Here is a 24,084-nt window from a genome sequence, read left to right as displayed (position 1 = left end):
ATTCTTCAGTTTTTTCCTTAAAACCACAAACATTTTTAGTTCTTCCATTTTAGATCATTTCGAAAATCATCTTTACGATGGAAATTTTATTGATGGACACGCAGATCAGTTGATCAAAATGATTTTGAAAAATTATTTTAGAATAAGAATCCATCACGAAACAACTAAACTTTTGGATGTTTCAAGAAAAAATAGATCAAGATCTTTAAACACCAAAATTATATTGTTTAGAAATGAATAGTTGAGCACAAGATATTGTGGGATATAGGTCTGGACTTGTGTTGTGAATACTTGAAAATTTTATTTGATGTCGATAGTCTGTGTCGCATCAGATTTTAGTATTTATCTATACGTAATTGTTTATTTATCAGTTATTCATTTTTTTATAGTGCTTTATGATAGGTGTGGACCTTCTAGCCTTACAGACTGCTTTTTTCCTCTTTTCTAAGCTTGAGTCAGTATTTTATGATCAACAGTATTTATGTTATGAGCAAAAACTTAGTGCGAGAGAATTGTCCAAACGTTGCAATAAGGGAAAAACGGCGGCTGCTGCAATTGTCAAAAAGAGGAGTGAATTATTGGATCAGTGGCGTTACAATGACTGTACGAGTAAAAAGCGGAATTTTTTAAAACCGACGGGCTCAACTATCGACAAATGTTGCTTTGAATGGTTCATCAAGGCGAGAAATAAAGGAATTCCATTGTCAGGTATGTAGGTAATTTATAATTATGGATAACAAGAATCATTTCCAAAAAACGTTTTTCCGCCGACCTCTTAATAATAGCTCTGTTTAAAGTACATGAAATTGCCCGGTAATGACGCCTTTTATTGGTATATTTCTTATTAATGCATAATTGTCATGAGCAACCGAACCCAGAAGTATTCAGCACCAATCCGAATAATGTCACAACTTCCAGAGAAGTTCAACAAAAATGAGTAACGAGGAAAATTTCTCTTTGACACCGCCAGATGTGGCAGAAACTGCTAAAGCAGCATCCTTGAATTTGCTTCCTGAAAAGAGCCGAAATTTATACGAGAAAACTTACTCAGAGTTCATAGCGTGGTGCAGGCAGAAGAGAGTTTCGCACTATTCTGAGTCAGTATTGTTGGCATACTTTACCAGCATTGCAGAAAAGGGGTTTTTAGCAAGTTTATGGCCGAAATACTCTATGCTGAAAGCAACTTTGAACATCAATAACAATATTGATATTAGCGAATACCACAAACTAATCATGTTCATCAAACGACAAAAAATGGGATACATCCCGAAAAAATCGAAAGTGCTCGAAAAAGAACAAATAAGAGAGATTATAGCGAAAGCTCCTGATAATATATTCCTGATGACGAAGGTAAATATAAAATGGAATTGAATCAATCGAACCAATTCTGATTATTATTAAATAAAAATATTGATGAATATTGTTGAGGGAAGAATACTCCCCCTCTCTGCCCGCTCATGCCTCCGCCTAAACGAACTGTCAAATGTATATAAGATCTATGACCACAGAGTAGATAATCGATGACTACCGAATCCGAACAGTATTCGATGAATAACCGGCGGACAATGGTAGTCAAGTGGGTTATGGGCCATTAAAGATTGATAAAAAAATTGATATAAATGAAGGCATATTGAGTATTGGTGTTGTGAAAATAACTTCAAATAGCATAAAATCTATTTATCTTCGATAATACATATTATATGTATCCATATGTGTTATATCTTGGTGCAAGTCGGAGTACAAAGAGAAAGTATTTAAAAATGGCGTCCACATCCATAAGCAACGCTGAGTCTGGAGATGAAATGAGTTGTTTCACCACTGATGAAAATATTCCTTGTACAAAAGGAAATAATACTGTCGTATCAATGACGGAACAGGAATTTCAAGATAAAATTCAACAAGAGGTATTGAAATCCATTTCGAGCTTGACTGGCACACTAGCTCCCTTACTGACGCAAATGAAACAATCACAAGATTTTACCAGCAATCCAGTGTTCTCCAAAATTGATAAGGAAGATCGACTGGCTGGTTCCAAGAATTTCATCCCGTGGAAGCAAAGACTTGAATTGGGTTTAAGATCAAATGGACTGTCATCGTTTATCATTGAAGAATAAGGTGCTGATGAGGATCTTTCAAGAGAGAGACGTGTTCAACTGGACGCACAAGCACTCCAATATAGGTCCACCGTCTCCACTGAAATTGCCAACTCTTTATTGAGATTCACTACAGCCTATGCTGCTTTCCAACACATAGCAAGGACGTTTGGTAACCAATCGTTGCAGGAAAAGATTAAGTTGGAACTTAGAGAGATGAAACTTCATTTTGCAGACCATTACAATCCAGTTAAGTTTGTTAATGATTTTGATAATAAAGGGTCTTTCAATAGGGACGGGTCGATGTTGGCAGCCTGTGGCGGCCATGTTGTTTTAACGTCGTCTTTCTAACCTATATTTTTTTATTCAGTTAGTAATGCCAAATCACCATGGCAAGTTACACGGTTGAGCAACACGTCCAAATGTTAAAAATGTATTACCAAAATGAGTGTTCGTTAGTGCAAACGTTACGTGCATTGCGCCCATTTTACGGCAGACGAGGTGGTCCTTCAAAGTCGACTCTCCAACGTTTGGTGGCCAAATTCGAATCGACCGGTTCAATAAACAATCTGCCAACACCCGTACGTGCAAAGACCGCCAGATCGGCCGAGAACATCGCTGCTGTCCGTGATAGTGTGCAGGAGAACCCGAGGCAGTCAATTCATCGACGTTCACAAGAACTCGGTCTTTCACAAACATCAACGTGGCGCATTTTGCGTCAGGACTTAGGGCTGCACCCGTACAAGATTCAACTCACTCAGGAGCTCAAAGTTACTGACCATAGGCAACGCCGTTCGTTCGCTGATTGGGCTACAGTGTGTTTGGCAGAGGACCCCAACTTTGGCAGAAAAATCATTTTTTCCGACGAAGCGCATTTCTGGATGAATGGCTATGTGAACAAGCAGAATTGCCGTATATGGGATGACAACAACCCACACGAAGTTCACCAAGTAGCCATGCATCCACAAAAAGTGACCGTATGGTGCGGATTTTGTGCCGGCGGTGTTATTGATCCGTACTTTTTTGAAAACGATGTTGGTGAGGCCATTACCGTCACAGGCGAACGGTACAGAAGGATGATCACCGATTTCTTTTGGCCCAAATTGGACGATCTACACTTAGACGACATGTGGTTCCAGCAGGATGGCGCTACGAGCCATACAGCGGATGCCACCATGGATCTTCTGCATGAACGCTTTGAGGGCAAGGTTATATCTCGCAGAGGTGACGTGAATTGGCCACCGAGATCCTGCGACTTATCACCTTTAGACTTTTTTTGTGGGGTTTTCTTAAGTCGCAGGTCTATACCAATAAGCCACAATCGACCGATGCCCTTAAAGTCAACATAGCTCAGGCTATCGCTGAAATTCAAACCGAACTATGCGGCAGAGTTGTTGAACATTGGACTACTCGAATTCGTGCCACCGTGAGAAGCCGCGGCGGACATTTAAACGATGTGATTTTCCACACATAATGGCATATATAGCTCTTTCAAATAAAAAAAAAAATCGTTAAAATCTCACACACGGCCTTTTTTATTTCATGTCAAAATCGACCCGTCCTTATTGAAAGACCCTTTATAATTGCAGAACACAAAGCTCTGGGAACTGAATTTGATCCTGAAGTCAGTAGTGGCTTTCCAATTGCACAATTTGAGCACCCAGTCGAGCACATGCGTGCGCAGTGCTTCAAACGCATGTTCCAAATTGTCGTTTTTAAGATCTGTGTGTCAAACACGGTTGCGTTTTCCCCTTGCCCCTCAAACACCAGATAAAGGTTTGCGCTTTTAACACAAACTATAAAATTGAGGTTATGTAGATTTAGATGTGTTTTGAAATTTAAAAAATGGAATCACAACCGGGCTGCTTAAAACAACATTCTCTTACATTATTGGATGCAGAAACGAATTCGGAATATGCATTATTGCTCAATGAAGAAGACTATAAAAGGGCTCAAATAGGTAATGTATAGTAAAAATCATAGTTATTATAAAAAGACTATTTAAAAATGTTTCTAATTGTAGATGTTGCCTTTGCATCTACACTATTAAACTTTGCCAAAAATGAAGAACTACGGACAGATGAATACTTGAACAAGGAAAACAGACAGGAGCTGGAATCTCCAAAAAGTGAATCATGGGATTACAATGCTGTTATTTGTTTGCTTAGTTGTATGGAAAATAACATGGAGGACATGCAACATCCCAAAAAAAAGAAAAATGTATTCCCAAATATTAGCAATGAACTTTTAAGCAATGGCTTTATATACAACGCTACAGCATGCTACAACAAATGGCGCAGTCTGTTAAGAAGTTACAAAAGTACCAAAGATAAAAACAACAAAACAGGCAGAGGTGCAAGCAGGTTTATGTTTTTTGAACAAATGGATAATTTATTAGGAGATAAACCATCCATCAGCGCCCAACATACAATGGAATCTTCAGAAGCAAATTGTAATTTAATTACAGATATTAATACAAGTGACAATATGAGTTTAATTGAAAACCATACTGATGTAGAACCTGACTTGGAAGTAAGTTCAGAGAACGAAAAAAGTGCCAACAGCCGAACAAAGTTTTTTCGGAAACGGAAGCGGGATGTTGAAATAAAAGAAGAGAATAAAGAAAAACGACACAAAGACAGAATAAATATTGAAAGAGAAAAGTTAACTGTGGAGAAACAAAAAGTGAAAATCTTACAAGAAATATTGCTGAAGCTCAATGAAAATAACAAGAATTAAGAAGTATGCTATAATGAAATTTATTTTCGTTTATTCCAAAAGTTGTGATTATTTATTTTTGTCAATATTTTATGTTTTGTTTTCTGTAAAATCACATTTATTTTTGTTAGTATTCTTTCAATGTATGTATCAAATACTAAGACTGAAATAATGCCATGTAAAATAGATATATTTTTTTTTCAAAAATAAATTCGTTACAATATATTTCCTACTTTTACTAAAAATTTATTCTACACTATATTCATACCATACTATTATTATAAATTAATACATTTATTTAGAAATTCACACAGAAAACATTTTTCTAAATATTTCTTCTCTCTTCATAGGTACATTATTTTGAACCAGTTCTGCAACCAGATCATTTTCTTCATCTGTGTCATTTTCATCCACCTCCATTTCATCAGAATCTATTATGCAAATATTGTGTAATACACAACACGCCATTATAATTTTAACGCAAAATTTCACATTGTTATTATTCAAATGGAGAAGTCTTCTATATCTATTTTTTAGCAAACTAAATGCGTTTTCAATAACAATTCTAGTAGACTAATGTTTACAATTAAATTGTTTCTGTTCATCTGATAGGGCACCCGTGTTTTTAAAGGGAGGTACTAGCCACGACATACTTGGATATGCTGAATCACCTAAGAGGTAATAATGTTTGAAAAATTGTGGATTTCCAGCTTTCTGATAAATTGCTGATTTTCTTAATACCCTCGCATCGTGAAGAGGTCCTGGTTCCCCACAGTATACATCCAAGAATTTTTTATCAGTATCACAAACTGCTTGTATAATCAAGCTATGATAACCCTTTCGGTTACAATATGAGTCTTGATCTTTGTTTGGTCGGTTGATTTTCACATGGCTACAGTCAATTGCGCCTATAACTCCATTAAATTGTTGTTTGTTTTTAAATTTGCTTGCAATTATCTCTTTTTCTTCATCACTGGGCCATTTTATGTATCTACTTTTGATAGATATTAAAAAGTCAATCACTCGAAATAGAGACCTATGTGCTGAACTTAAGCTGACATTGAACCGATCGGATATTTGCCTAAAACTCTCTGTATTTGCAAGATACCACATTGTTAAAAGCACACTGGTTTCATTTGATATATGAGGTATCCCTCTAACAGTGTTGGTACTGTACTCACTTTTTGCAAAGTTTTCTGTAAAAAGAACAAAATGTTTTAACTGGAATTAAAGTATTTGATATCAAGTGCAAGCACAACTTATTTCACTGTTTGTTTATATGGTGTGTGCACAGTATTTGATTAATATTTTGATAAATTTGCCAAAAAGGATGGAAGGATCTATAATTTATATAAAGTTTTATTCATCTTCATTTTATTTAAAAGACTGTCTTTGCAAATGATCGGACTATATTTGTCTGAATGAGGCAAAAACATGTTTATTTCACCACGTTCTTTATTAAAATCCACTCAAATTTTTCATTCAACAATCAACAATGCACAAGACTATAGTATATCCAAATCCAAGAGGCCAGCAGTAAACATTGCAGCATGCAGTGATCACGCGTCAAGAACGTGATAACGCAGAGGTGTACTAATAAATTTAATTCCGAGAGCGTTATATTTTAAAACTTTTTGAGTGTTCCAGTTCCGGTGAAAATTATGTATGCTTATCTACGAGTCTCAGTAATGAACAATTAATCCAAAGTTCCCACTTTAATACATACTACCCCAGCAAACATGGAGCCGTCATTTTGACGTTATATTTGGTAGATTTTTGGTCAGTGACGTCATGTGCCCGATGTGAGACGTTTTTTTTACGACATGTTTTAAAACGTTGGTGTGACGTTCAAATAATAACGTCATTTATACGTTGTTGAAAGTGAGTTTTTTGACTTAAAATTTTAATTTGTTTGTGCCAGCGAAATTTTCTAATAAGACACTCCAATTTGCATGTAGTGTACTTTTACCAGCCTAAAACATTTTCTATTCAAAATTAAGAGTAGAAAATAAAACTTAAATTTTGGGTAATTCTCCCGTGTATGTTGGTATCATGGCCGCGTTCATGTTGGTATTGAACCAGGTTCAAGTTGCGCTTGCGTTCCGCTCATATCAGCGTCATCGTTTCGCGGGCTCGCCCAACATTCGTTCGTTTAGTGTTAGTGGCATTGTTGTCAGGCACATTTCTTTTATATTGGAATACGAAAGAAGGTAATATTAATTATCAGTGAACTATTGTGTATCTTATTTCAACCACTTATTTTTGTAGATATGTCTTTTACAGCTGTACAATTCAGTGTCGATGAAGGCGGAACGATAGCTGTGGTGCATTCATCATGGCTTACGCCTCTTAAGCGGGAAGTATTTTGGCCTCCAGTGAAGTCCGGTGCAACACTGAAACAACTGTTATTAGCTGGAAAACAAGCTGACACAGAAAACTGGAAATTATACGGAATTTCTAAGTGTTTTTTTAGTGGTGGTAAGGATTTATTTTATTCCTATTGCGGTGTAATCATTAGTGAGGTTATAGTTTATTTCTAAAGCATGGTTTTCAAACAATTAAAATCTTACATTTCTAGATGATTATGACAAGGCTGAGAAAAAGTTAAAACTATTGGAGGAGACCTCTGATATCTTCTCAGAATCTGAAGAGGAAACAACTAGGAAACGGAAAAGAGTAGCTAAGCGGATAATTTACGAATCGGATGAGAGTGATGATACTTTACCGAGACCTCCAAAAGTAACTGTAAAAGCGAAATCCATAGGTAAAATACCATACTCTTGAGTTGAATTATCTACTAAAATAATTTCTTCAATCACAGCAAGTACTTCTGCATTAGTGCAAGGAGGGTGTAGTTATCCAAGTCCAAGGAATTCAACACCGTATCTGTCACAGAGTCCATCGTCGCATCAAGGGCAGTCAGAAATAATTACTTCAAAAGTAAACTACAATTTTGGATTTGCATCAACTCCGGGTCCTCAAGTTGCAGAATCAACTGATAATAGTGAAATATCTTGCTCACATCAACATAACGAACCTGGTATGTATGCTTTAGATTTACCAATATCTTTTTTATCACTGCCTATCTTTCAGCTTTTCAGATTAAACTTCTTAAGCAGCTAAAATTTTTGCAACAGCAGAATTCACAAATATTGGCCCTTTTATCAAAGCAGTCGCAATCATTAGCAAGCAATTTAAAAATAAGTACTCTACCTGAAAATTTACCATGCGATTTTCCTGTCAAAGAACTGGAAAAACTACAGGACTTTGAGGAGTACTTAAAAGATGCTCAGAACTATGCGTACATGGTGAGATAGTTCAGAATTTTTGGCATGTTGCTTTATTTTTCGGTTGTAGGTTTCTTATTTTTCAAATATTGGAGGTAAGAATTTGTCGAGTCAGGTGAACAACATATTGCGGAGATTAATGTCCAATGAACTGGCTTCAAAGTTTAGCTTTTATGGAAAAAGAGGAGGCAAAAAAGCATTTTCTTCATTTATGTCGAAGGATCTTGTTGTTGGTAATAATTAATTTTCAACCTATTTTTCATTTACAATAAAAATTGAAAAAAAGTTTTTTCAACAGTAATGAGGCAGTGAAAACACGTTCAGAAGATAAAGACAGTGAATGCTTATTGTCATTGAATGAGGTTAATAATAATATCTGTCAACCAAAAATTACTTCTGATGATTTTATAGACAGTGATTCATCATCTAATGATTTAAACGGTTCTTTGTTAGAAGAAAGTGTTGAGGATAATGAAGATAATATTTCTTCGAGCTTACGAGAATGGGTTTTATCATATAATATATCTCGCAATGCCGTAACCAAATTATTGCATATTCTCCATCAATACCATCCAGAATTACCAAAGGATTACCGTACATTTTTACAAACACCACTGACAATTAAAACAAAAGCATTAGATAATGGTGATTATGCTCATTTTGGATTTACAGATGCTTTACAAAATTTTTTGTCAGATACTAGTTTTTGTGGTAATGTAATTTATCTCAGTTTCAATATTGACGGAATACCGCTTTTCAAAAGTTCACAGTTGAGTTTTTGGCCAATTTTGCTATGTATCAAAAATGTTAAGAGTACTCCCTATGTAATTGGAATTTTTTGTGGAACTGGAAAGCCGTCCCCACTCTCCTTATTTTTAGATGATTTCCTCAATGAACTTAAACATTTAACAGAACATGGTTTCATTTTTAAGAATACCTCATACAAAATCGTTGTTCAAAATTTTGTTTGCGACGCACCTGCAAAATCATATTTAAAATGTACAAAAGGACACAATGGTTACTCTTGTTGTGACAAATGCGAAGTGAGAGGAAAGCATTTTCCTGGCAGGATGGTACTGAATGATGAATCAGCCTCTTTGCGAACAGATATTTCTTTTTTCCTGCAATCAGATGTGGATCACCACACTGGTACTTCACCTTTAACAAAATTATCTATTGGCCTGGTTACATCATTCCCAATTGATTATATGCACTGTGTTTGCCTTGGTGTTGTTCGAAATTTAATATGTACATGGACAGAGGGTCCTAGATCCTTAATAAAACTACAAAATAATGCTATCAATTTGATGTCAGAACATTTACTTTTGCTAAAAAAACACATTCCTGTAGAATTCAATCGGAAACCTCGCTCTCTTTCCGAGCTCCCAAGATGGAAAGCTACAGAATTTCGTACTTTTGTACTATACTTGGGGCCAATTGTTTTGAGAAATGTTGCGAATAAGGCTATTTATGAAAACTTTCTGCTCTTGCATTGTGCAATAACAATACTAATTTCTAGTAGTCATCTTGAAAATTTAGGAAGCCAAATGGCAGGTGAACTTTTGAAAGTCTTTATCCAACATTGTAGAAAATTGTACGGTGAAGAATTTATAATATATAATGTTCACATGCTTTTGCATTTGAAAGATGATGTAGATCTCTTTGGTCCTTTGGACAATTTTTCAGCATTCCCTTTCGAAAATTTTCTAAACCGTTTAAAGAAATTAGTAAAATCACCTAAGCAACCGCTTCAACAAATTGGTCGAAGATTAAAAGAAATAAATTTTTTCAATACGAATTTTAAATTCCAGTTAGAAGTTGAATGCTCTATAGAACACACAAATGGACCATTACCTAGGCAGGTAAAAGACATTTGTGAACAATTCAAAAAAGCAACGTTCAGGAATTTCTTACTTTGTGTATTGTCATATTCACAAGCAGATGCTTATTGCATGCTGCAAAATAAAGATTTGGTGCAAGTTTGCAATATTCTTAAATTGCAAAATGAAATTTTATTAATATGCAATCGATTTTTGTCATATGAATCACTTTATAATTATCCTATTAATTCTTCGCAACTTCATATTTATGTTGCAAAAAATCTTTCAAATGATTATCAAATAGTTCCTCTCCCCAATGTTGTAACCAAATGTTTGGTATTCCCGTTCAATGACAATAAGTATGCTGCCTTCCCACTGATTCATTGTTTAGATATTTAATCATTTTTGTTTTATTACCTAAAAGTTTATGGCATTGTTATTTTAAAGAATATAATTTTTGTTGAATCCTTATTAGTGGTTGTTATCTTAGATAGTATATTTTTTGTAATATTTTTGATAATAAAGCATTTATATTGTTTTTTAAATAATAAATAAATAAATTTTATTCCCGTTTTGTTGATTACCTATATATATATATATATATATATATATATATATATATATATATATATATATATATATATATATTAGACTGATTCAAAAAAATCGACTTTCTCTTTTTTTGAGAAACACACCCCTTATTATCTTCAGGGCATTGAAAAAAGGCGTCTGTGAAAATATTATTTTATTATTTTCCAGTTCGCAAACCAATGGACCGATTCCATTGAGCGATATATTTTTATGTAGGGAATTAGGAGCTCTACAAAAACTGCCCCATGAAATTTTTCCATGAAACGGCTTTTCGAAATGTTATTAGAGCTTGAAATTAAATTTTTGTCGAAGAAGCTGTTTTTACTCGGATATCGGGGAGAAATTATTGGAATTTACTTTGAAAATCAGAAAATAGTTATGGAAAGATACAATTAATATGATTGTATGTAGATTCAAATAATTTATGACATCCTCAAATAGTCAACCTCAACAATTGTTAGAGAGTTAGAAATTTATACTCGTCAGAATCAAATTATAAAGCTTCTCTTATTCCTCATTCCTTTGGGTCAGAAAGAATGATTGGTTTTGTGCCCTCTTTCAGATTAGTGTTTGTTCTTAAAGCCGGTACTTGTCTTCAGTTTCAGTCATAATACAATTTTGTGTATTCATTATTTTTATAAACCCAAAATGGCCGCTGTCACAAAATAGTGAACTATCAATTTTTCAACAAATATCTCGATATTTGTGGGATAGGGTAGGTTTGTTTGATGATATTAGAAAGAAGTCGCATATAGAAAGCATTTATTCGGTTGTGAGAAATAATATTGGTGTTGGTATATTCAACATCTATTATACATAATATGTTCTTAACAGATAATTTCAATTTCTTTTTGTTGCAATCCGGAAAACGATGACCATGTTCGTTGATCAATTGTAAAAGAAACTGTAACTGTTAATTCTTCATTATTCTTTTAGTAGTTATTGCATTCTTCAATTAAACCAATAACTCGCTCCGCTAAATCGTTAACAACAGAAAGATCCTATCATCTATATGTTACTTTCACTACGTAATGTCTTCTTCAATGAAATCATATAGCGAGAATTTTGTGAATGCGGCCATTTTGGGTTTGCAAAAATAATGAATACACAAAATTGTATTATGGATGAAACTGAAGACAAGTACCGAGTTTAAGATCAAACAATAATCTGAAAGAGGGCACAAAACCAATCATTCTTTCTGACCCAAGTGAATGAGAAATAAGAGATGCTAAATAATTTGATCCTGAAGAGTATGAAACACTAACTCCCTAACAATTGTTGAGGTTGACAATTTGGGGATGTCATAAATGATTAAAATCTAAATAAAATCATATCAATTGTAACTTTCGAGAACGATTTCCTGATTTTCGAAGTAAATTCCAATAGTTTCTCCCCGATATCCGAGTAAAAACAGCTACTTCGACAAAATTTTATTTCAAGCTCCAATAACTTTTCGAAAAGCCGATTTATGGAAAAATTTCATGGGGCAGTTTTTGTAGAGCACCTAACTCCCTACATAAAAATATATCGCTCAATGGTATCCATCCATTGGTTTGCGAACTGGAATTTTTTAACTAGAAATAAAATTTTTTTCCCTGCTATTAGTAGGGAAAATAGAAATCGTCGATGAGCGACCTCTAAATAATAATATTTTTGGCTAATATTTTCACAGACGTCATTTTTCAATGCCCTGAAGATAATAAGGGGTGTGTTCCTCGAAAAAAAAGAAAGTCGATTTTTTTGAATCAGTCTAATTATATATATATATATATATATATATATAATTACATAATCCTAACCCTTATTAACTTAAATTAGACTTTTGTTTGTTACTCATTTGAATCTACATATAGCCATACAATACTAATATTACGCAATAGTGCACCTGCATCCTTATCTCTTTTAAGATAACCCAATGTTATAAATATCAATTCATTCAGGATGCAAGAGGAGAATTAATTCAGAAGTCAATCAGTTACTTTGCTTGTCTCATTACATAGAGTAGTCTCTAGTCACTGTTGTAAATTTCCAAAATAAAGTTTGTGTTTTTAAAAACGGAATTTTCATCGTAAAAAATATAATTGGCGACGAGGATGGGATTGTGCCAATTTGTGTGAAAAGCAGAAAACCTGGAATTGTGCCGAAGCCGAAAATCCAGAGCGTCCACGAATTGTCAGTATCAACTGTCCAGCACAACCAAAGAACAAGGTGAAACCCGTAGGAGTTCGATTGATCGAGTAGCGCCCTTCGACGACTTCAAAAGACAACTTTAAGGAATACAACGTGGTGAGCAAGTCCTGAATTTTTTCCCCCAGTCTAATAACCTGGCCCAAAGTTATCATTCTTTTTCCCAGTTTTGAGCGTAAAACCGGTACCAAAGTTTTTTCTACGTTTCTTCTAAAAAACCGATTATCAAAGTTTTTCCTAGGTTTTTCTTCATTAAAACCGATTTCAAAGAGTTTTTTCTAGGTTTCTTTCAAAAAACCGATAATAACGTGAATTTTTAATATTGAATAATTATTTAAAATAACGAAATCTCAAGATTACTTCAATTAAGCATTTTTCCTTCAAAAAGAATAGAAAAGTGAATAAATTTAAAATGGCTACGGAAAGAATAGATTTGTCTATTGCAGAAAAATTTGGCATGCTATTACCTCAATTTTCAGGTATAGAAAATGAGTTGCATTCGTTTATTCAAAATGCTGAAGATTATTTAATGATGTTCGCTAATGAGAACCAAATTGTTAAAAATTATTGCTTTGCTGTTGTAAAATCGAAATTAATTGATAGAGCTCGTGCTGAAGTATTAACTTCCGATATTCCTAATAATTGGGAACTTCTCAAACAATTTCTCTATACTAAATTTGGAGATCTTATCAACCTAGTTACAATTTTTAAATAAAAAGCCACATGAAGATTTATTGAATTTTATAGAACGCATAATTGCTTTAAAAATACGAATTAATTATCGAATTGATGCAGACCCAATGACTGATCCAGAAAAATTACTGTATAAAACGAATATTCTAAAAATTTGCAAAACAGTGTTAATTTCAAATTCACCCTCCGAATTAAGAACGCATTTAATTATGCATAATGACTATAGCTTTGATGATACTGTAAATGCTGTGAAAGATTATATTTCTAATTTAGAACAATATGAATTACTCGATAGAAGCAGACGGAATAAGCCTCAACCAATTAAGAATAACTATTCTAATAATTTTAACCAAAATGATCGAAAAGTGAATTTTACACATTTTAATCGCCCAACAAATAATTACAATCGCCCAGCAAATAATTATAATCGTCCTGCTAATAATTTCAATCATTTTAATCATTTTAATCAAAATAATCAAAGAAATGCGCAATTTCCTTCGCAACCGATACACTTCAATCAACGTCCAGTAAAATATAATTATCCGACAAATCAGCAAGTATTTGGAAATCGATATAATAAAAATGATAATCAAAATGTTTTTAAACCAAATCCTAACTATCGAAATAATAGTCCTCCAGAAAGAATGTCCATTCAAAGCAGAAATTATCCTCAAAAACGTCCAAATTATTCTTCACAATATGATATAAATCCTCAAAGAAGATTCGTAAATGAAAATCCAAAACCTAATTTTACGTTTGAAGAATTAACGAATGTACAATCTACTTCTAAAGATCCTGATCGTTATCCTAGTAATGAAAATTTTCACGAAACGCCTCAAGAAGAGCCATTGACTTAAATAATTCATTAGATCACTCTAATCAATTACCTTATATTGAATTTTCAAATCCAAAATGTAAATTATTAATTGATAGCGGATGTTCAGTTTGTTTAATAGATCCAAAATTTGCGTACAATAATTTCCCTAAAAATATTTTCAAAGAATCGACTACATTAACTGCTTGTTTTAGAAAGCAAACTTCTGATGAAAAAGTTTTACTACCACTATTTTCAGAATTTAGAACTGATGATTTTCATCCTTTTATTTTGTATAAATTTCATAAAAATTATGATGGTTTAATTGGTGCAGATTTTCTTAATAAATATGGACTTAACTTAGATTTCAAAAATCAAATTATTTTTAATGATAATTGTCAAATACCTTTTCATTACCAACAAGTTTGTCAGAATCAAACGGAGATTCCAATCGATTTAAGTCATTTAGAACCGAAATTAAATAGTCAATTAATGAAAATACTTCAAACAAATGAAGAAGTACTTCAACTCCCTGGTCAACCCCTTAATTTTTCAAACAGAGTAAAACATAAAATTCGTACGACTGATGATGCCCCGGTCCATTGTAAAATTTATAGATATCCTGAAATTCATCGCGAAGAAGTGAAAAGTCAAATTAAAGACATGTTAGATAAAAAGATTATTCGACCGAGTATTTCCCCATGGTCTTTTCCAGTTGTAATTGTTCCAAAGAAACAAGATTTATCAGGTAAAACAAAATGGCGTATGGCAATTGATTATAGAAAATTAAATGATAAAACAATTGATGATAAATATCCTCTACCTCAAATTGAAAGCATATTGGACAAATTAGGAAATAAAAAATATTTTACCGTGCTTGTTTAGCGTCCGGATTTCATCAAATAGAAGTTGATGAAGATTCAATTGAAAAAACAGCTTTTACTGTTGAAGATGGTCACTATGAATTTCTAAGAATGCCTTTCGGTTTAAAAAATGCCCCAGCATCTTTTCAGCGATTAATGAATGACGTTTTGAAAAAATATATTGGAAAAATATGCTATATTTACATGGATGATGTTATTATATTTTCTGATACACCCGAACAACACTTAGCTGACATTCATACTATTCTTGAAGCTTTAAAGAAAGATAATTTGAAAATACAATTAGACAAATGTCACTTTTTCAAAAATGAAATTGAATTTTTAGGACATATTATTACCCCTGAAGGAATTAAACCCAATCCAAATAAATTAAAAGCGGTTAAGCATTTCCCTATTCCTAAAACACAAAAAGAAATTAAGTCATTTCTTGGTTTAGTTGGTTATTATAGAAAATTCATTCCTAATTTCGCGAAAATTACGAAACCATTAACGGCATGTTTGAAAAAAGACGCAAAAATTAATGTTATAGATCCGAAATATATTGAAGCCTTTGAAGTATGCAAAAAAAAATTATTGAATCACCCTATATTGCGATATCCAAATTTCAATGAGCCCTTTGTGCTAAGTACCGACGCATCAGGTTTTGCAATTGGAAGTATTTTATCTCAAGGTAATCCTCCGAATGACCTACCAATAGCTTATGCAAGTAGAACATTGAACCCTGCAGAAACGAGATAAAGTACAATTGAAAAAGAACTCCTCGCAATAGTTTGGTCATGTAAGCATTTTAGACCCTATTTATACGGAAGAAAATTTACGATATACACGGATCATAAACCTTTGACATGGTTATTCTCTTTAAAGGAACCAAATTCACGCTTAATGCGATGGCGTATTAAATTAGTAGAATATGATTATGAAATTAAATATAAGAAAGGTTCAAATAATAATGCCGATGCCCTTAGTAGAATTGTTTTGAATTCAACCGATCATTTGAATTACGAAGAATTTTTGAAACTTTACGATAAAAAAGAAATTGAAGAAAATTTTAATGTTCAAGAAAAAGAAGGTAATTTATTTAAACCCCCAAGAAATATGCGTTAGCCCATTGTGTATCAAAAGATTTTCATATGAATAAAGGTATTGCTTCAACGTTTAAACAAAAATACGAAGGAATCAATGAATTAAAATCGCAAAATAAGTCAACAGGAGAAGTTGCTTTTATTAACCGAGATAATAGAAATATTTACTATTTAATTACGAAAGAATTTTATTATGAAAAACCGAAGTATGAAACAGTTTTTAAAGCGTTAATAGATTTACGGAAATTATGTGAAAATAATAATGAGAAATATTTAGCGTTACCACGAATTGCGTGTGGTCTAGACCAATTGGAATGGTCTATAATTCTCAAAATGATACAATTCATCTTTATGCATTCAAATATAAATATAATGATATATAATATTCGAAGTAAAAAGAAAAAGGAAGTAAATAATAAAAATATTGATTTTAATGGTATTGAATACGAAGAATTTATGAAATTGATTAAAGAAGCTACTTATGAAGAAGTAGATGAAGACGAATTAGCGTCAATGATTAATCAAGTTACTAAAGAGGAACTAGATGAATGTTTAGAGCTCTTGAATGCTCATGATAAAAATACTAATAATTCGAATCAGAATATTAATAATGATAATAATGAAGGAACTCACTCAAATGAAAATCATAATAATGATGATAATAATGAAAATAATATTGAAAGCGATTTGAATCAAGATAATAATAATGAAAATGATGAAAATGATGATTTTACTGTCCATAGCAACGTAGAAAATCCAATTTTAGAGTTACCATATACGGAACGATGTTTAAATGCATATCCTTTGCAAATAATATTTAAAATGGCATCAAATTACAACGTTACCAAAACGAAGTTATTTGGAGATAAAATAAGATTTCGTGTTTTGATAAATTCCATTGATAATGATTTATTTAAATTCATTAAAGAATATGTTCGTCCTGAAAAACCTTACACGATATATTTTCAATCCGAAGAGTTAGAAGAATCCCTTATTAGAATCCTACAAGACAAATTCGATTATAAAACTATTAAATTTAAAATTTCTAAAATATTTGTTGAAGATGTTGAAGATAAAGAAGAACAAATTTTACGAATTCAACAATATCATGAAACTAAAACTAGACATCGTGGTGTAAGCGAAAATTTAATTAGTTTAAGACGAAAATATTATTGGCCTAATATGAATAAAGATGTACGAAATTATATTAACTCATGCGAAATATGTCAGAAGAGTAAATACGAAAGAACTCCTATACAATTTCAATTCAAACCTAACCCTATAGGATCAAAACCCTTTACACATGTTTATTGTGATACCATAAGATTTGGTCAAACCTATTGTTTAAGTATAGTAGATTCATTTTCAAGATTAGGACAATGTTATCCTCTAATTCAGAAAACAGGAACGGAAATAATTAATAAATTAATAATGTATTTTAGTCATTATGGTGTACCCTCTAAAATCACGTGTGACAACGGATTAGAATTTAAAAATAGTGTCGTCCAAGATTTTTGTAAAGTACATAAAATCGAAATTCATTATATCACAAATTACAATCCAAATTCTAATGCAACTGTGGAAAGATTTCATTCAACATTAATTGAGCAATTACATACTATTGATGATAAAAATTCTACTTTTCAAAATAAATTAGCTCTTGCTTTATTAAGTTATAATAATTCTAATCATTCGAGTCTAGAAATGACTCCAATGCAAATAATCAAAGCCGATTTAAATTATTCATTACCCATTGAAAAAACTCATAATGAACAAATACAAGATTATGTTGAAAATTATGTGGAAAATCTCAATGATATTTCGAAAGAATTAGAAAAAAGAAAGCATAAAAGTATTAATCGTTTGGAAAACATAAATCAGAAAAGGTCCGCTGAAGAAGACCATCCATTAAATGATAATCCCACTTATATTAAAAATCCTATTACAAGAAAGTTAGATCCGGTATTTAAAAAGATAGATGCTCGAGAAATTGATTCACATCGTATTCAAGATAAAAAGAATAAGCATATTTATCATAAAAGAATTCTCAAACAACGAAAGAAAAAATAGTTTATTTTGTTTCAGACATAATGCTCCTGAAAACGAGCTTCTTTCTTATATTATGCGAAATGATAATTTTGATCACTCCCTTTGAAATAATTCCAATAGAAAATAATATTTTGCCTATTTTGCTAGGAAAGGCTTACGTAACAAGGAAGAATTTGCAATTAATTTATCATATTGATTTAAAAAAAAATACAAGATATAATTTTTAAATATCAAGTAGAAATTGAAGCATTGAAGCATCAACAGTTGGGTTTTGCAGCTACAGCTAATTACGAATATTTATTACATACTAATGAAATTAATACTAATACGTTCGAGGAACTTTTAAATGAAAAAACTAGAATTAAAAGAGGATTAATTAACCTTGGTGGCAAGATTTCTAAAATACTATTTGGAACATTAGATTCTGATGATGAAGAACTTTATAGAACTTATTTTAATAGCATAGAGAAAAATGAGAAGACACTCATAAAGAATCAAAAACAGATCGCGACTATTGTAAATGACCTTAAGGATAAATATAATGAGAAATTTAAAAAATTGAATGATAATCTTAAATTACTGCAAATTGTGCCAGCATTGAGGGATGTTCAACAAATGCATCTCATGACATTTGAAATCAAAGATATTAAGAATACATTAGACGAAATTCAAACGGCAGTTAGTTTTGCCAGATTACATCTCTTACATGAATCTATTCTACCGTACACAAAATTCGTAGAATTAGTCAAAAATGTCACTATTATTCCAATGCATCACATAAAAGATTACTATCAATTGTGTCATACAAAAGTTATTTTCAAAGACAAGATCTTACTTTTTCTAATATCAATTCCAACAATTTATGAAGATAGTTTTGATTTACATAAATTTTACTATTTGCCTCAAAACAATCTTACCCTTCCCTTTACCTATCCTTATTTGCTCTCACAAGAAGAGACATTAAAATGGTCAACAAGTGAATGTCATCCAGTCGAAGATGATTTCCTCTGCGATCAAGACTCATTATCCAAGCCTCCAATATGTATGGAAAATATCTTGAAAACCCACTTCGAAAATTGTACAAGACGAAAAATGGTTCCTACGTCAAACCTCAAATTATTAGAAGATGGAAATATCCTCTCCGTGGAAAACACAAAAATTAAAGAAGATTGCCCTCATCAAACAAAATGGCATTTTGTTCCTCCAATCGCTATTATACGCACAAGTTGTGTCGTCAGTAATGGTCAAAAAGAAATTTCCCCAACTGCAGTTATTAGTGAAGAAAAATTCATCGTTTTACCCAAGATGGTACCTAAACACAAATACTCCAAGAAAGAAGATGATGCTACAGAGGATGAAGAAATCCCAGATATCCATTTGGAAGAGTTGGAAGGATGGAACTTCCAAAATAATAATCATACATTTTTAGTAATTTTAATATTGATAATTTTAGCAATAATTGCATTTTTAGCTTTTAAATATTTTAATAATCATTTTAATTGTAAAGCTACTCCTTTGGGAGATACCTTTATCCAAGGTGGGGAGGAATTACATAATCCTAACCCTTATTAACTTAAATTAGACTTTTGTTTGTTACTCATTTGAATCTACATATAGCCATACAATACTAATATTACGCAATAGTGCACCTGCATCCTTATCTCTTTTAAGATAACCCAATGTTATAAATATCAATTCATTCAGGATGCAAGAGGAGAATTAATTCAGAAGTCAATCAGTTACTTTGCTTGTCTCATTACATAGAGTAGTCTCTAGTCACTGTTGTAAATTTTTAAAATAAAGTTTGTGTTTTTAAAAACGGAATTTTCATCGTAAAAAATATAATTATATATATACACACTGGTTTAATTCCCGAACAATTATAGACAATGATTAAGGGGTGTGGGAAATGATTGGTGTTATATTTGTACTCTCTTCTTTATTTCATATGTCTACGTTTCGATCCACATTGGGATCTTCTTCAGGACAACTAAAAACATGAATATAAATCAGCACATAAATGAAAGACAAACAATAAGGTGACCTACCGAAATACAGAGGTGTTCAAGTTGTTTCCAGAGTTACAGCAATCATAATAATAATACGCAGTTAACACAGGGTAGACTGTCAGGAGGTGCATATATCCAAATGAATATGATAAATCCTATATATCTTGCAGCAATGAAACTAATAAAGGGGAGAACAATTGACTGATGGAAGAAAAGGACTGGAATAGTGATACCAAAGTGTAAGGAAGACAACTAGATAAAGGTGAATGAGTGAACAGACTGGAAATGTGACAGTGATAATGATGGGACATTTAATGAATAAAATAAAATAAATAAATAAATATAATAAATTAAATTAGAAATAACACAATAACAACATCTTATAAATAATTAATGTAATAAATGAAAAATATGACAATTCCTTGAGACCAATTCATGGTTTTATGTTCACGGGTTTCCACCTGGTTCTATGCTCCGCTTCGTTTAACCTCTCTTAGATGCTCTATAGTTTAGAAACTTCCGAATGTGCCTCTTTGTGTCGATTATAGTTTCATTGCTGCAAGATATATAGGATTTATCATATTCATTTGGATATATGCACCTCCTGACAGTCTACCCTGTGTTAACTGCGTATTATTATTATGATTGCTGTAACTCTGGAAACAACTTGAACACCTCTGTATTTCGGTAGGTCACCTTATTGTTTGTCTTTCATTTATGTGCTGATTTATATTCATGTTTTTAGTTGTCCTGAAGAAGATCCCAATGTGGATCGAAACGTAGACATATGAAATAAAGAAGAGAGTACAAATATAACACCAATCATTTCCCACACCCCTTAATCATTGTCTATTATATATATATATATATATATATATATATATATATATATAAGAAAACCACGTCACTGAAACTAATAATAGACGTATTCTGACGTCACAAAACGTCGTTTATTGGTTACAGGCAGACGTAATCAGACGTACTAAAAATGACGTCTTTGGTCTGTGACATTTTGCCGTCATGGCAACGGCTAACATACGTCTTTCAACTAGTGAAAATGACGTAACAGGTGACGAATTTTTCACGTCATTATAACGTTATCATGTTTGCTGGGACGTATATAAATGTGTAACAATATTTTTTTGTAAAAGTGACTAGCCCGTAGTATCGTCAGAAGATGCAGAACTTTCTTCTAAGTTGACGATGACTGGTGTTATATCATCCATAATATTATCCAGTTTCCACATGTCTACCTCAACTTTTTGTTTGACATGTTCCACGCACTTTCTCCATCTTTCGGAAGTAACCCGTGAGAGAGCCTCTTGAAAAAGATTTTGGACGTCAGCCATTTTAAATGTGGTGTTTTTATCTGCCACAAAATTCTTGACATCGGCCCAAATCAACTCAATAGGGTTCAGTTTACAGTGGTAGGGCGGTAATCTGAGTACAGTAATATTTTGGGCCTTTGCGGTTTCATCCACGATGTATTTTTCAAAGTTTTCTTTGTTCTGCCTGACTATCTGCAACAATTGCGCTTTTATGAGGTCAGAGGTGAAATCAATATTTTTCTCCCTCAACCATTGTTGGATATCACTCTTTCTGAATTGTGAATTAGGAATTTTTTCCATTTTCCCTGAATGGTAAGGAGCATTATCTAAAACAACTATAGAATTTTCCTCCAATTTAGGAAGTATACCCTCGAACCACTTTTCGAAGGACTGACCATCCATTTCTTCATGGTAGTCACCAGTTTTTTTGGATTGGAAAGTCCAGAGTCCTCCAGTTAAAAAACCAGTGTCACTGCCAATATGACACACTATAATTCCTTGCCCTTTGCCTGGAAAAATATATTCACTTCATTTGAAAAAGAATGTTGAAATTGTTTTCCACCAAAAAGGTACTTACATTAAGTTTCACAAAACTTTAATTGCTCGATCAACGATTTGGCATTAGATTTCCCGACTAAAATCATTGAAACTTTCATATTTCCGAATATATTGGAGAAGTAGCAGTTGGGAATCATTAAATGGGCGTGTATAGATAATTATTTGGTGCAAGAATGATATTCAGAATGCTTATGACCAACTTATCGACTGAAAACTAATTGACGTTCATCGATCGTTGATTCTCTGATCAAGCTTCATGAAACCGAGGGTTAAACGAGGGTTCAACTCAAAATTCAAGACCTTACCAGACGGATTTTTTAATCCAGTAGGTAGTCCAGCAAGTAACGCTTGCCGAGAAGATGTAACTGTTTCATCGGTCCACACTTTGGATTTAGTATGACCGGCATTTACCCAAGTTTCATCCAAGTAGCAAATCTTCCTGTTTTCATCACGGAAGGCCCTAATTTTCGTGAGATAGTTTCTTCTCCAACATTTAATGTCGTCACGGTCCATTAAAAAACTGTTGCGTTGGCGACGTCCATATTTGTAATTAAGTTTTTTCAGTATTATAGAGAAGGTACTCTTCTTAAAATTTGGCAAGTTCGAGTCTTCATTAACTATTTTTAATACTTTCTCTATAGTCGGGTGTTCATTTCTGAAGAAAAACTCGTGAACTTTTCGCCGTATTACATTTTTATCGAAATCTGATAAGGACTCCCATTTGGTGGTCCGATTTTGATTTGTTGCCGGCTGTGATAGAACACCGGAATTTATGTATTCGGAAATAATTCTCCTAACACTTCGAGCTCCAATGCCAAGTCTCTCAGCAACTCGGAGTTCTACGTCCTTTAAACACATTCCTGAATTTTGAATAATCTCAATTTTATAAGTATTCAAAATCATTTCTTTTATCTCGGCATTGAAGTGTCGTTTCAGACGTCTCTTCTTTGGAGGACTTAAGTCAACACGCGATTCCTCAGCGGTATCAGTACTTGACATTATCTTAAATGCTTGTAACTTGCATAACTTGCTACAACTATAAACCAATTTACGAAAGAAAAAGCAATGAATGACCTCTGCAGTTCTGCACAACAATTCGCATACAATCAATGAATCAAACGTAATGCGGTTCTGCATTACTCCCACCTGCAAACATGGCGTTCCTGAATCTTTGACCAATCAGAGGAGTACCTCAGGGTACGTCCAAGATGCACGCTGGTTTTCTGAGTCAGATTGTCGGCGCCGATTGAGTCAGACTCGGCGAGCTTATCTTCCCATGCTAGTAAACCGAAGTGGCCATAGTGCACCTGCGCGCCGATTTCCTGCGCACAGGCAGTCTGACTCAGATTTTTACCGGAATGAATTGTTCATTCTGGTTTCAGACAACCTGCTAATCAGACTGTTTATTTTTGATCTTGTGTTCGAGTGCAAGTGTTTTATCATCACTTTAATTATGGATATCGACGAATTGATATCGAAAGTTCAGCTCAATCCACCAATATGGGATAAGCGCATCAAAGAACATTCCAATAGGAACATCGTTGATGCCTGTTGGAAAAAGATATCCTTGGAAATGAAGATTGATGGTAAGTACATTGATAATATGAAAATAAAAACAAACAAAAAAGGACATTAGGTTAAATTAAACAATTGCAAATAATATTGTTGTGGCTTACATTTTAATGAATACATCTTAAGTAAACAGTTTAACTTGACCATTATTAAGAAAGTTTTTGCAAAAAAGGCACTTATGTTGGGAAAAAATTCTCAGATCATTCATTGTCTTTGTAGGAGAGTGGGTATTTTTCCATGAACATTGCAAAAGTATTCCTAATTTCCTTTGCTGAACCCAGTTGCCTACCTTCCCTCTGCCACACCACTGAATCATTTGCAACCTCAACCTCTGTCATATGTCTTTGAAAGCCTTCACGTTCCAATATAGTGTTGTGAAGAACGCATATACACTTAATC

The 24,084-nt window shown here is 32.9% G+C and overlaps 2 protein-coding genes across 2 annotated transcripts; both read left to right on the top strand.

Annotated features, from left to right (window-relative positions):
- The first annotated feature begins 541 nt into the window (after positions 1–541).
- Positions 542–4,832, top strand: LOC123319166 (trihelix transcription factor DF1-like). The gene is made up of 3 exons (XM_044906026.1): positions 542–1,712; positions 3,726–4,053; positions 4,117–4,832. Exons 2-3 carry the CDS (start codon positions 3,939–3,941, stop codon positions 4,830–4,832), a joined length of 831 nt encoding a protein of 276 aa, XP_044761961.1. The 5' UTR covers positions 542–1,712; positions 3,726–3,938.
- Positions 4,833–6,949: 2,117 nt separating this feature from the next.
- LOC123318577 lies at positions 6,950–9,963 on the top strand. The gene is made up of 6 exons (XM_044905249.1): positions 6,950–7,021; positions 7,080–7,289; positions 7,390–7,575; positions 7,633–7,851; positions 7,905–8,119; positions 8,169–9,963. Exons 2-6 carry the CDS (start codon positions 7,082–7,084, stop codon positions 8,340–8,342), a joined length of 1,002 nt encoding a protein of 333 aa, XP_044761184.1. The 5' UTR covers positions 6,950–7,021; positions 7,080–7,081; the 3' UTR covers positions 8,343–9,963.
- Positions 9,964–24,084: the final 14,121 nt, after the last annotated feature.

The sequence above is a fragment of the Coccinella septempunctata genome, chromosome 8, assembly GCF_907165205.1.
Source record: "Coccinella septempunctata chromosome 8, icCocSept1.1, whole genome shotgun sequence".
NCBI lineage: Eukaryota > Metazoa > Arthropoda > Insecta > Coleoptera > Coccinellidae > Coccinella > Coccinella septempunctata.
This window is presented reverse-complemented; position numbering and strand designations above follow the sequence as displayed.